Source organism: Leptodactylus fuscus, chromosome 10 (assembly GCF_031893055.1).
Source record: "Leptodactylus fuscus isolate aLepFus1 chromosome 10, aLepFus1.hap2, whole genome shotgun sequence".
Classification (NCBI taxonomy): domain Eukaryota; kingdom Metazoa; phylum Chordata; class Amphibia; order Anura; family Leptodactylidae; genus Leptodactylus; species Leptodactylus fuscus.
In genome coordinates, this window is record NC_134274.1 from 4084501 (window position 1) to 4097708 (window position 13208).

The 13208-nt window shown below is 48.2% G+C and overlaps 1 protein-coding gene across 1 annotated transcript in view; it reads left to right on the top strand.

Annotated features, from left to right (window-relative positions):
- The window catches only part of SORCS1 (sortilin related VPS10 domain containing receptor 1), a 400088-nt gene that overhangs the window by 261305 nt on the left and 125575 nt on the right, over window positions 1–13208 (top strand). The window contains 1 exon segment of the mRNA XM_075258641.1: window positions 9595–9659. Within this exon segment, the coding sequence (XP_075114742.1) occupies window positions 9595–9659 (65 nt within the window).

Below are 13208 nucleotides of genomic sequence, written 5' to 3' on the forward strand. Positions count from 1 at the left end.
ATCGTTGACCTAATTCCATTGACCGAGAGTAACCTCTCCGAGCACATGACCTAACCAGCCAATCACAGCAGCAGGTTACTTGCGGCTTCCATTGACAGTATAGATCGGTTACTCTCAGTCGGGATAGTCGGTCAATGACCTGTTTATAACAACTGAGCATAATGTCGCCATTTTGGGTGATTCATCCAAAACAAATCTCAAAAGTTTCAAATTCTGAATTCTTTTGGGAAATTCTGTTCATGAAGAATCGATTTGCCATTACAGTGGTATATCGCATATACCGATGGGGAGAGACACAGAACTGAGAGTGAGCCCATCTTGAGATTTCAGGATCGATTTTAAAATCCGATTTCCGATCCTTTTCCAGCCGATCCCGATCGTGAAATTTGCTCGATTGCCGATCGGGATTCGATCTCTCCCGATCCCGATCCTCAACCCTAATTGTATATTATATATACAGTACGGTGGAGCCGATCTTGAGATTTCAAAATCCGATTTCCGATCATTTTCCAGCCGATCGCAATCGTGAAATTTGCTCAATCGCCAATCGGGATCCGATCTTTCCTGCTCCTTCCACAGAACCCAGCACGGCCGCGGCTCCTGAGCTGAGTCCTGACTTACCGGCGCTTCTTCTCGCCATTGTTTTTCCTTAGAATAGCTGCAGGCATCTCGAGAAGACATTTTCTGCAATTTTCCGTCTGACCTGTTCGCATTTTGTGCAGATATAGTGAGCGGCTTTCTGTATCCAGATGAATCAGCGCCGGTTGGTCGGTATATCCTGGGGATAGGAGTCGGCGCGGCCCAGCCGTGCGATCGTGGAGCCAGCTGGATGGTGGTGGAGCCCATAGAAGCATCTGCGGCTCCGTCTGTGCTCGGCAGATCGCGTCACACACAGCTCGCACTTCACACTTTCTCAATACCCCAGATATCTGCTTGTTGCCTGGTGTAGATAGAAACTTGTTTACTGCGAGGATCCCGGCACGGATTGTTGTTTTCGCTCCTCGAGATGTTGTTCGACATCTCCCTCCGGGCTGTAATATTAATCACACTGTAATCTGATGTAATCCAGACAGATGTAGCCGCAGCGCAGGCGGCGAGCGCATCCATAGACCGTCATGGAACGCATATGGTACTCATAGAGATTGCTAAGCCAAAGACCAGGACCCTTATACTTATATAATGCCCGTACTGAGAACTCAGAGAAAACCTACACAGAGGTGCACAATACACAATGCACATACACTACCTTCCCCATACCATATGGAAGTACATAGACATTATGTTGCACACACAAGATCATACTGAAGGATGTGAAATACAGTTCCCTATTAAACCCCATATAGAAGTATACAGACCTCGTGTAGCCCTATAGAACACCATATACATGGGACCGATACAGCACATGAATCAGACACCATCAGGGCCACTTTCAGGTGACAAGTGTCTGATCTGGTACCTGCCTAGAAATAACATGCACAGAATGGATATTACATGTGAATAGAACATGTTATGGTGCAGAGAGTCGCTTTCTTATCTTTCTCCTTGGCTGGGCGCCGCCAGATATGACACCAGATAACCAGCTTTTCAAGACAACATAGTTTCCCAATATTCAGTCACAGTATGTGTAGTTTATAATGACTGGCCACCTAGTGGTTGTGTCGTGAATTGCAGCCTGTCCAGGGATTTGCTGATATGTTTCTATGTTTCAGAAGAAATTGGAATCTTTTCTTGCTTGGAAAATGAACTCAATACAAAACAAACTCTCAAAATATTCTAAATTTTTTATGTTCAGTACAGCATTGTAATGTCTTCAGTCACACCCCGATCACTGTCTGACCTTACATTATTACAAGTTAATTCACTGCGTAAGTATTCACCCCCTCCGGTATACAGAAGAGACCGTCATTACAGGGCCGCTTCTTGTCTCCGTCAGCTCTGCCTATGTAGATATTTCCCATTCTCAGGCTCTGTGAGGTCGCCCGGGGACCAGGAGTGACAGGACAATATAATCCAGGGCTCGGGAGAGGCCGCCCGGCAGAAGATGATTTATTACAACATTTTACCTGAATTTCACATTATCTTCCTATAGCCGGGGTATTGTTGTGTTTCTGGAAGGCTTCGCAGTTCTTGTAGTCTCCATTGTCATGCATAGTGTATAGGGTGTGTATACTTATGCAACATATTTTAACAGCTTTAGTTCAAGCGAGCGGTTTTGCAGACGTCCTGATCTCACATCTCATACCGTTTCGTGTTTGCAGCTCTAATGCAAACCTTTGTGTTAAGTTATGATTATATATATATGAGTATTTTGGTGCAAAGTCATTGACGCCGATCCTTGACTGTCGATGTCCATCATCCAATGGCTCTGGCACTACGTTGCTTTGTCCATTTTTAGCCCCCTCTCCTGCATTTGTTTGCTAATATATACTCTATAGAGGATAGATGTAATAGTCTATCTAGGAGATGTCTACACAACATGGTACTAAGTTTTTGATAAGAAGTTAGAGTATTTGCAAAGTGGTGAGGGGTCATGAAAACATTTAACGTGAAGCCCCTTTGTCTCATTGTCAGATCTGTAATGGACACCACATCCCCCTCCCCATCTGCCACACGTTAGTGTCTTCTCATGTGGCAGAGGACCCCAGTGCAGCTGTTACATCTACGCTCGCTATCTATGTCCCTGCTTTCTATTCTACTCTGTGGTATAAGCGGGGCCAGGACAAAGTGGCAGTGGTGCAGCAGGTTCCCGCAGGTCACAGACATGTGCAATCTGCAGCCCCTGAGGGAGGAGCATCAATGATTGTTAGGAATAGTCTGACATCATCTACAGGAAGCAGCCAGGAAAATTCTGTGACATCAGCAAAATGCAAAGAACCAACAGGACTTGTGGTTGTCACTCAATGCATCCCTGGAGTACTGCAAAAATCCAAGACTGCAGCCACCAGCTGCCCGGACCCCTGTCCTCAGGCTGCCGTATAATGGCACTGACAGCAATCGGGAGACAGACTGGTCTTCTGACCTCTGTCGCTCTGATATATTAGTACAGAAGCGGCAGCAGCTATCGGCACTTTGGAGTATCACTGTCACGACCTGACTTCTTGTAATAAAGTTATGTGTTTTTCCGTTGGGTTTGCTCGGGGTTTTGATCTGGTGGTCTGGGGTCTTCTGGTGGTTTCCTTGCCATTGGGCCGTCTGTTTGGGCAGTGAGTATCGGCCTTCAGAATACACTTGAGGTTCTTTGGATGGAACCTCAGGTGTTGGTCGTTGTCATTATCCTATGGGACGGTTCTGTGGCCTTTATTAGGAGGAGGGCTGGCTTCACTAGTTGCTGGTTTTCGTTGTTACCACCTAGAATTCGTGGCTCAGGGAGGAGGAGTGTTTTGGTGGGATTACAGCTGATTTGGAAGTGGTGTGAGCGTCGCCTTGTGTGTGAGCGTGGCCTTGTGTGTGAGCGTGGCCTTGTGTGTGAGCGTGGCCTTGTGTGTGAGCGTCGCCTTGTGTGTGAGTCTGGTTTCTCCCTCCACACTTCTCCTCTCCCCTGTCCTCAGTTCTGTTTGCCTGGCACTATCTGCTTATTTGCGAGGTTTGGGTTCCAGTTTGTTTTGCCCCAGTCCTGTGTAACCCTTTCCTCACCTCTTCACTGTCCCTCTCCTCATTCCCTTGTGTATTGTGTCGTGCTGTGTTGTGTCTGTTGTCCAGCACATCCCATCCTGTTTGTTGTGTCTGCAGCTGCACCTTGGTTTCTGCAGGGGTGACCCCCTTAGTATCCCCAGTCCCTCACTCTCCTGTAGCTCTCGCCCTATCTGTCGGCTAGGCCTTCATGTTAGAGAGCCAGGAGTTGTCAGGGCCAAGGCTAGCTTGGGTACAGCCGACCAACACCCGCAGGCAGGGCCTAGCCAGGCGCCGGAGCGTCAGGGGAAAGTCACCGACCCCTGTTCTCTTAGCGGTGCAGTCTGCAGTCCAGATTTTGGGCATACACACGAACGTAACAATCACGCTGCAGTGTGCACAGTAGGGACGGTTGGCGATCTTTGCTGCTGCTCCTACTGTAGCAATACCTTTATGGGAAAGGAGCAGAGATTGTAAGATCAGTCGGATTCCCAGACATTGTCAGGGTCATTGCAGCACAAAGAGTGCGTTTTCTGCAGTTATACTACACTTCCAGTGGGGGCGCCGTGAGGAAATGTATTCTACATGGGTCATTATAATGTGTGGGAGCACTAATTGGGCTTTATATTATGTGGGGGGTGCAATTACACTGTGTGGGGGAACTAATAGGACGCTATAGTGTGTTTGGGACACAAGGAGGAATTTGTTTGCGTGTCGAAGTTGGGGCCGAATGGAGATAGAGGTGCAGCTTAACATATTAACAGATATAGACACGGGACCTGCTCTACTGGGACCTCCACCTGATGAAGGACCCTGGTCAGTAGACCTTTACTATACGTACCCCTGAGCTAGTGCTTTCAGTGTTTTTAAAGGAACATTATAAAAACATGGCTATAGCCCTACTGAAACAGCGCCACCCCTGTCCATGGTTGTGTCAGGTATTGCAGCTCAGGATTATTAAAGCACAAGCTGTAATACCAGACACAACCTGTGGATAAGTGTGGCGCAGTACAACATATTGATGTATTTATGTAAAGGCAGACACCCCCTTTAACGCTGTATGGCCGTGAGCAGGTTAATGGGATTTGGCGCAGTCCTATGAGCCCGCTGAGGCCTGTATAATGAATGAACAGAGATGTTGTATATACTACAAGCCATGGAGATAAACTTGGCTTCAAAGTCAGTCTACTGGTTTCCACCGCTCCGATGAAATGGCTGGCTGGTGAGGCACTCGAGGGATCTTCCCGCTGCCAAGAGAAGTCGTTCTGTTCGGATGCCGAGATACATCTGTAATCTTGTCTTTTGTGATCAACAATGGGCACGGAGTCTGACGGGCTCCTTATTATTTATTGTGTATCTCCAACCTCTGTGGGGACCGAGTCTGAGAAAGAACAAAGCTCGACGCTCCACCGTACCCGCCAGAACTGCAATAACGGCATTTTTAAAGAATTTGCAACTCACAGACTAAGTACAGATGTCGGGAGGGGGGGAGAACGAAATTGGGTCATAAGAAACAAGACTTTATATGTAAATGGCGTCTTCTGTTCTGGAGGAAATTTCATCTGCTACAAAGTCTGGGATTAGCCGCAGAGAGGAGAACGGAATCCACGAAACGCGTTAACTGCGCCAAAGAGGCTGAAAGATTAATGCTCATTATATTATCCGGCAATATCCCTGAATTATAAGACAATAAAATAATGTTACTGCCGCTAAATGAAAAGAAATAGAAGTCTGGAGGGTTTATTCCGAAGATTGGTGGTGGAGAGGTCTGCGAGCGCATGTAATAACTACAGGTAGAGAGGAGGGGTCTGCGAGCGCACGTAATAACTACAGGTAGAGAGGAGGGGTCTGCGAGCGCATGTAATAACTACAGGTAGAGCGGAGAGGAGGGGTCTGCGAACGCACCTAATAACTACAGGTAGAGAGGAGGGGTCTGCGAGCGCACCTAATAACTACAGGTAGAGAGGAGGGGTCTGCGAGCGCATGTAATAACTACAGGTAGAGAGTAGAGGAGGGGTCTGCGAGCGCATGTAATAACTACAGGTAGAGAGGAGGGGTCTGCGAGCGCATGTAATAACTACAGGTAGAGAGTAGAGGAGGGGTCTGCGAGCGCACGTAATAACTACAGGTAGAGAGGAGGGGTCTGCGAGCGCACGTAATAACTACAGGTAGAGAGGAGGGGTCTGCGAGCGCATGTAATAACTACAGGTAGAGAGTAGAGGAGGGGTCTGCGAGCGCACGTAATAACTACAGGTAGAGAGGAGGGGTCTGCGAGCGCATGTAATAACTACAGGTAGAGAGTAGAGGAGGGGTCTGCGAGCGCACGTAATAACTACAGGTAGAGAGGAGGGGTCTGCGAGCGCATGTAATAACTACAGGTAGAGAGTAGAGGAGGGGTCTGCGAGCGCACGTAATAACTACAGGTAGAGAGGAGGGGTCTGCGAGCGCACGTAATAACTACAGGTAGAGAGTAGAGGAGGGGTCTGTGAGCGCACGTAATAACTACAGGTAGAGAGTAGAGGAGGGGTCTGCGAGCGCACGTAATAACTACAGGTAGAGCGGAGAGGAGGGGTCTGCGAGCGCATGTAATAACTACAGGTAGAGAGGAGGGGTCTGCGAGCGCATGTAATAACTACAGGTAGAGAGTAGAGGAGGGGTCTGCGAGCGCACGTAATAACTACAGGTAGAGAGGAGGGGTCTGCGAGCGCATGTAATAACTACAGGTAGAGAGTAGAGGAGGGGTCTGCGAGCGCATGTAATAACTACAGGTAGAGAGGAGGGGTCTGCGAGCGCATGTAATAACTACAGGTAGAGAGTAGAGGAGGGGTCTGCGAGCGCATGTAATAACTACAGGTAGAGAGTAGAGGAGGGGTCTGCGAGCGCACGTAATAACTACAGGTAGAGCGGAGAGGAGGGGTCTGCGAGCGCATGTAATAACTACAGGTAGAGAGGAGGGGTCTGCGAACGCACGTAATAACTACAGGTAGAGAGTAGAGGAGGGGTCTGCGAGCGCATGTAATAACTACAGGTAGAGAGTAGAGGAGGGGTCTGCGAGCGCACGTAATAACTACAGGTAGAGGAGAGGAGGGGTCTGCGAACGCACGTAATAACTACAGGTAGAGGAGAGGGGTCTGCGAACGCACGTAATAACTACAGGTAGAGAGGAGGGGTCTGCGAGCGCATGTAATAACTACAGGTAGAGAGTAGAGGAGGGGTCTGCGAGCGCACGTAATAACTACAGGTAGAGGGGAGGAGAGGAGGGGTCTGCGAGCGCACGTAATAACTACAGGGAGAGGGGAGGAGAGGAGGGGTCTGCGAGCGCACGTAATAACTACAGGTAGAGAGGAGGGGTCTGCGAGCGCATGTAATAACTACAGGTAGAGGGGAGGGGTCTGCGAGCGCATGTAATAACTACAGGTAGAGAGTAGAGGAGGGGTCTGCGAGCGCACGTAATAACTACAGGGAGAGGGGAGGAGGGGTCTGCGAGCGCACGTAATAACTACAGGTAGAGTAGAGGAGGGGTCTGCGAACGCACGTAATAACTACAGGTAGAGGAGAGGGGTCTGCGAACGCACGTAATAACTACAGGTAGAGAGGAGGGGTCTGCGAGCGCATGTAATAACTACAGGTAGAGAGTAGAGGAGGGGTCTGTGAGCGCACGTAATAACTACAGGTAGAGAGGAGGGGTCTGCGAGCGCATGTAATAACTACAGGTAGAGAGTAGAGGAGGGGTCTGCGAGCGCACGTAATAACTACAGGTAGAGCGGAGAGGAGGGGGGAGAGGAGGGGTCTGCAAGCGCATGTAATAACTACAGGTAGAGAGTAGAGGAGGGGTCTGCGAGCGCACGTAATAACTACAGGTAGAGAGTAGAGGAGGGGTCTGCGAGCGCACGTAATAACTACAGGTAGAGAGTAGAGGAGGGGTCTGCGAGCGCACGTAATAACTACAGGTAGAGAGTAGAGGAGGGGTCTGCGAGCGCACGTAATAACTACAGGTAGAGAGTAGAGGAGGGGTCTGTGAGTGCACGTAATAACTACAGGTAGAGGGGAGGAGAGGAGGGGTCTGCGAGCGCACGTAATAACTACAGGGAGAGGGGAGGAGGGGTCTGCGAGCGCACGTAATAACTACAGGTAGAGGAGAGGAGGGGAGGGGTCTGCGAACGCACGTAATAACTACAGGTAGAGGAGAGGGGTCTGCGAACGCACGTAATAACTACAGGTAGAGACAAGGAGGGGTCTGCATACGCACATAATAACTACAGGTGGAGAGGAGAGGAGGGGTCTGCGAGCGCACGTAATAACTACAGGGAGAGGGGAGGAGGGGTCTGCGAGCGCACGTAATAACTACAGGTAGAGGAGAGGAGGGGAGGGGTCTGCGAACGCACGTAATAACTACAGGTAGAGGAGAGGGGTCTGCGAACGCACGTAATAACTACAGGTAGAGACAAGGAGGGGTCTGCATACGCACATAATAACTACAGGTAGAGAGTAGAGGAGGGGTCTGTGACCTAAGTAATAACTACAGGTGGAGGAGAGGAGGGGTCTGTGAATGCACGTAATAACTACAGGTAGAGAGGAGGGGTCTGCGTCCTCAGTAATAACTACAGGTAGAGGAGGGGAGGAGGGGTCTGCGAGCGCACGTAATAACTACAGGTAGAGGAGGGGAGGAGGGGTCTGCGAACGCACGTAATAACTACAGGTAGAGAGGGGAGGAGGGGTCTGCGTCCTCAGTAATAACTACAGGTAGAGGAGGGAGGAGAGGAGGGGTCTGCGAACGCACGTAATAACTACAGGTAGAGAGGGGAGGAGGGGTCTGCGAGCGCACGTAATAACTACAGGTAGAGACAAGGAGGGGTCTGCGTCCTCAGTAATAACTACAGGTAGAGGAGAGGAGGGGTCTGTGAATGCACGTAATAACTACAGGTAGAGAGGAGGGGTCTGCGTCCTCAGTAATAACTACAGGTAGAGGAGAGGAGGGGTCTGTGAATGCACGTAATAACTACAGGTAGAGAGGAGGGGTCTGCGTCCTCAGTAATAACTACAGGTAGAGGAGGGGAGGAGGGGTCTGCGAACGCACGTAATAACTACAGGTAGAGGAGAGGAGGGGTCTGCGTCCTCAGTAATAACTACAGGTAGAGGAGGGAGGAGAGGAGGGGTCTGCGAACGCACGTAATAACTACAGGTAGAGAGGGGAGGAGGGGTCTGCGAGCGCACGTAATAACTACAGGTAGAGACAAGGAGGGGTCTGCGAGCGCATGTAATAACTACAGGTAGAGGAGAGAGGAGGGGTCTGCGTCCTCAGTAATAACTACAGGTAGAGGGGAGAGGAGGGGTCTGCGTCCCCATAAACAACTACAGGTAGAGGGGAGAGGAGGGGTCTGTGTCCTCAGTAATAACTACAGGTAGAGGAGAGGGGAGGAGGGGTCTGCGTCCCCATAAACAACTACAGGTAGAGGGGAGAGGAGGGGTCTGTGTCCTCAGTAATAACTACAGGTAGAGGGGAGAGGAGGGGTCTGCGTCCCCATAAACAACTACAGGTAGAGGGGAGAGGAGGGGTCTGCGTCCTCAGTAATAACTACAGGTAGAGGAGAGGGGTCTGCGTCCTCAGTAATAACTACAGGTAGAGGGGAGAGGAGGGGTCTGCGTCCCCATAAACAACTACAGGTAGAGGGGAGAGGAGGGGTCTGCGTCCTCAGTAATAACTACAGGTAGAGGAGAGGGGTCTGCGTCCTCAGTAATAACTACAGGTAGAGGGGAGAGGAGGGGTCTGTGTCCTCAGTAATAACTACAGGTAGAGGGGAGAGGAGGGGTCTGTGTCCTCAGTAATAACTACAGGCAGACTTACACACAATCCGTACATATACACACATGGATATTTTCACCCCAACATGAATGTGGTGAATTTTTTTTTTTTTTTTTTTATCACCCGTAAGTTGACCTGAAAACTTTTTAATTTCCTGTTTTTCTTCTTTTCTGTGTCCTCAGGACCGTGACCGTTTCCAATAGAGACGCCGACCTTGTCCACTTAGAGACGAAGACCCCAGAAGGACGTAAGTGACATCTGTCTTAATTACTTACATCATGTATTTTGCAGTTAGAGTGGGGCAGGGAGGCCTCGGCCCGACATATTCATTATAATTCATGCCGATTCCTCACTGGGGTAGATTTCTATTCCGGCGCTGGGACAGGCGGGAACTTCTTCTAAAATCGAATGTTCCCTGCACCAGTCGTGGCCTTTGCTAGACTTGCGTACAATATGGCAATCTTAATAAATCTGCCGCAGTGTATCAGTCTTGCTTGGAGTTCTCCTTTAAGTTCTGCTTTACATTAAGTGGTTAATTGGTTTATGGTTTCGGTCTTCCCCCCCCCCCCTCCTCCGATCCCACCCCCTTCCGCCGTCCACTGCTCCTTCTTCACAGCCAAGCACTATTGTAATGAGCCCTCTCTGATTGACCCGAGCGCACTAAAAAGTTTCCATGCAAATGAATTCTTATCTTTCTTATGTAAATCCGGAGCGTTGAAATCATTTCTATGAACCTTTTCAGAAGCGTCTTCCTTCTCGGAGGCAGATTTAGGACTCGCTCAGCGCCGCATTATACGGCTTAATTCCAGCCCTAGATCGCCAGATATTAAATTCAATTAAAATAAAAATAAATAAAAGGCCGACAAATCCTTCCTTCCGATCCCGGCTCAGAGCTGACAGTGCTCACACAAAAACGGGGCGACATGGCGGGCGACATCTGCTGGGGACTCTCTGGTCAGAAGGGTTATCTCGTCTTCTGATGATTTTTCCCGTGAAATTTTGAGTGCTGTTAACCCCGCCATAGCCTTCTTCTTATTTCCCATTTTGGCCCATGAACCTACACTGTGACTATCTGTTTGCGGGGTCTCCGCTTTCTAGGGCTGATTTAGCGGACCCTATGCTAAAATCATCAATGGGTTGGTTTACGGGGAAGTTCCTAGAACAGAATTCCAAAAATTGTGTCCCCCCCCCCCCCACCTTACCAGCAATGGTCCCTGCCATCACATGCCTCCAACCTAAAGGTCTTCGATATTGTGGATCCTCGGGGCAACAGCCCACCACCAAAGATAAGCAAATTGTGACCTTTGGCCATGAACAAGATGTCAGACTCTTGTGGTGTTACCACCCTTGGTGATATAACTTCAGTGCTTGGATTTTGGGGTTTTGGGTCATTTGGAAGTCCTTGCAAAACACAGTGCGATGTCTCCTAGATTATCCACCACTTGTTTGGCCATCGGAATGGAAGATTTGGCTTTGACCAATTTTTTTGGACTTGTTGCAAAGTTGGCTCTGGTTTTCCCAACTTGCATTCCCAACTTGCATTTGGGTCTTCAGACTAATTTTTACGATTGTCTCCATTGGGGTTGAGCCGATCTTGAGATTTCAGGATCGTTTTTATAATCCGATTTTCGATAATTTTCCAGCCGATCCCGATCGTGAAAATTGCTTGATCGCCGATCGGGATCTGATCTTTCCCGATTGCTCAACCCTAGTCTCCATCTGTCTTGTCTTCTCCAATCATCTGAGAATGTGTTCAGATCTGGATACAATGTACTGTAGTAGATCAAAAACATCCTTACAGTTGAACAAGGACGTAGGAATGTCCCAAATCCTTTACCATAGAAACTCTGGAGGAATTCTTTGCAAAAGTTCAGAAGAAACTTCATACTGCAGACGCACCACCTGTGTACAGAAGGAAGAGGAAATATCTGTTCTTCAATTTATGTACATACATTTCCCACGCTGCATAATATACTTACTTATCCCTTAATCTCGAGGGAAGGATGACGAGGAGCTTCCAGGAGCCCAATCACAGGAAGATATAGATCGAAGCGAAGCAACAAATTCTGCATCTCTAACAAGTCAAAAAGATTCGATGAAAGTTAAAAACTTTAAAAATTAGGGCAATGACAGAAAGTACAAATGTGTCCTAAGCAAACTTTCCTCTAGACTTAAGATATTCTGAGATAGGAAGATGATATAAGAAATGTCCAGTATAGATTACACTCTATGTGTCTGCCTTAGGATGAATTGTGGGATATATTTGTATCGAGAGACATTGGAGTCGCAACAGTTCTTTTATTGAGCCCCTGTAATCTAGAAATCCTGAAATTCCAGTTTGTTCCATTTTGCAACAAAATCGATTCCATGAACTACCTTGAACTACTCGATTTCCATCATGGCTACACAACCAAAGGTCCATCGTAACTAGGAAAAGATCAGATTCCGATTGGCGATCGAGCAAATTTCACGATCGGGATCAGGATCGTCTGGAAAATGATCGGAAATCGGATTTTGAAGTCTCAAGATCGGCTCAACCCTAAAAGTGGTTTTCCCATAGAGAAGCATTGACTAGGCTTGAGTGATCGGGATCGGGAAAGATCGGATGCCGATCGGTGATCGAGCAAATTTCACGATCAGGATCGGCTGGAAAATGATCAGAAATCGGATTTTGATATCGATCCTGAAATCTCAAGATCGGCTCAACCCTGATCCTGTTTCCAGACGATATCTTAGACCCAAATCTATGAGGGATCCCTGAAAGTGGATACAAAATGGCTGTGAAGAAATTTCTCTTTTCCACAGCCATTTTGTACGTTGCCTCTTTAGTGGGCGCAGGATGTTTTTGGTTTGCATCTTTATTGACAACACCAAGAGGTCAAGATGGAAGACCAGCCGGGAGGTTCCAAAATTCTAAGAGATGAGCCAGTGGGGAGAAGGAAAGTATAAATTCGAATTTTCCCTAACCTGGCTCCTTGGTGGTCGGGAGAGTGATGGATTGTGGGCATTATAATATATATAAGGTTGCATGTGATAGCGGACACTTGGAAAGTTCTTGCTTCTTCCTTCAGGCCCACGTGAGTCACATCTAATTGGATTTAACCCTGGCAGTGCCTTGAGTGATCGAGCACCTTAACTGACACTAATGAGGCTCAAATTTAATAAATGAAGCAAAGAAATACGTGAATTTATCTTGGACGCCTCGGCATCTCATAAAATGATTATGATTCTGCTGTCTACCGCTCCTTCTTTGCCGATGGCTGCAAATGAGGCAAAGATGGAGGGGAGGCCGGAGTAAGAAATCGGCAGACTCCTCCAGACAATTACCGCTCACAGGCAGCACTGCCGAGATGCCAGCCACTGCCACACCGAATTGTCGTAACTTGTCCCAGGTTCCTGCGTGACACAAGTCATCTCATCTCCCCCGGAATTTTCTCTGATTTGGGTAAATGTACATGATTGCCGCCATTTCAATTACCTAGGTGAAGATCTTTGGCGAATTAGCATATTTGCAAATGTCAAGTCGGAGGTGATGTGAAAAGTTACCATAAAAAATAACTTTGCCGCGTTAGATACATTTTTTTTTTTTTCGTTCTAGGCCAGGGTTTTTTTTGACACACATTATGAGCTTCAGGAACAGATGGTGCAAAGATGGTGACTGTGCTGTGCGGTGCGAAGCTCGAATCAGCGGAAGAATTCAGATTAAGTTCACTACAGTCAGTGGGAATGTACAGTAGGCTCCGACCGGGCGCTGAAACGAATCTCTTCTGCGTCGCTGGGAAAACTACAACTCTCA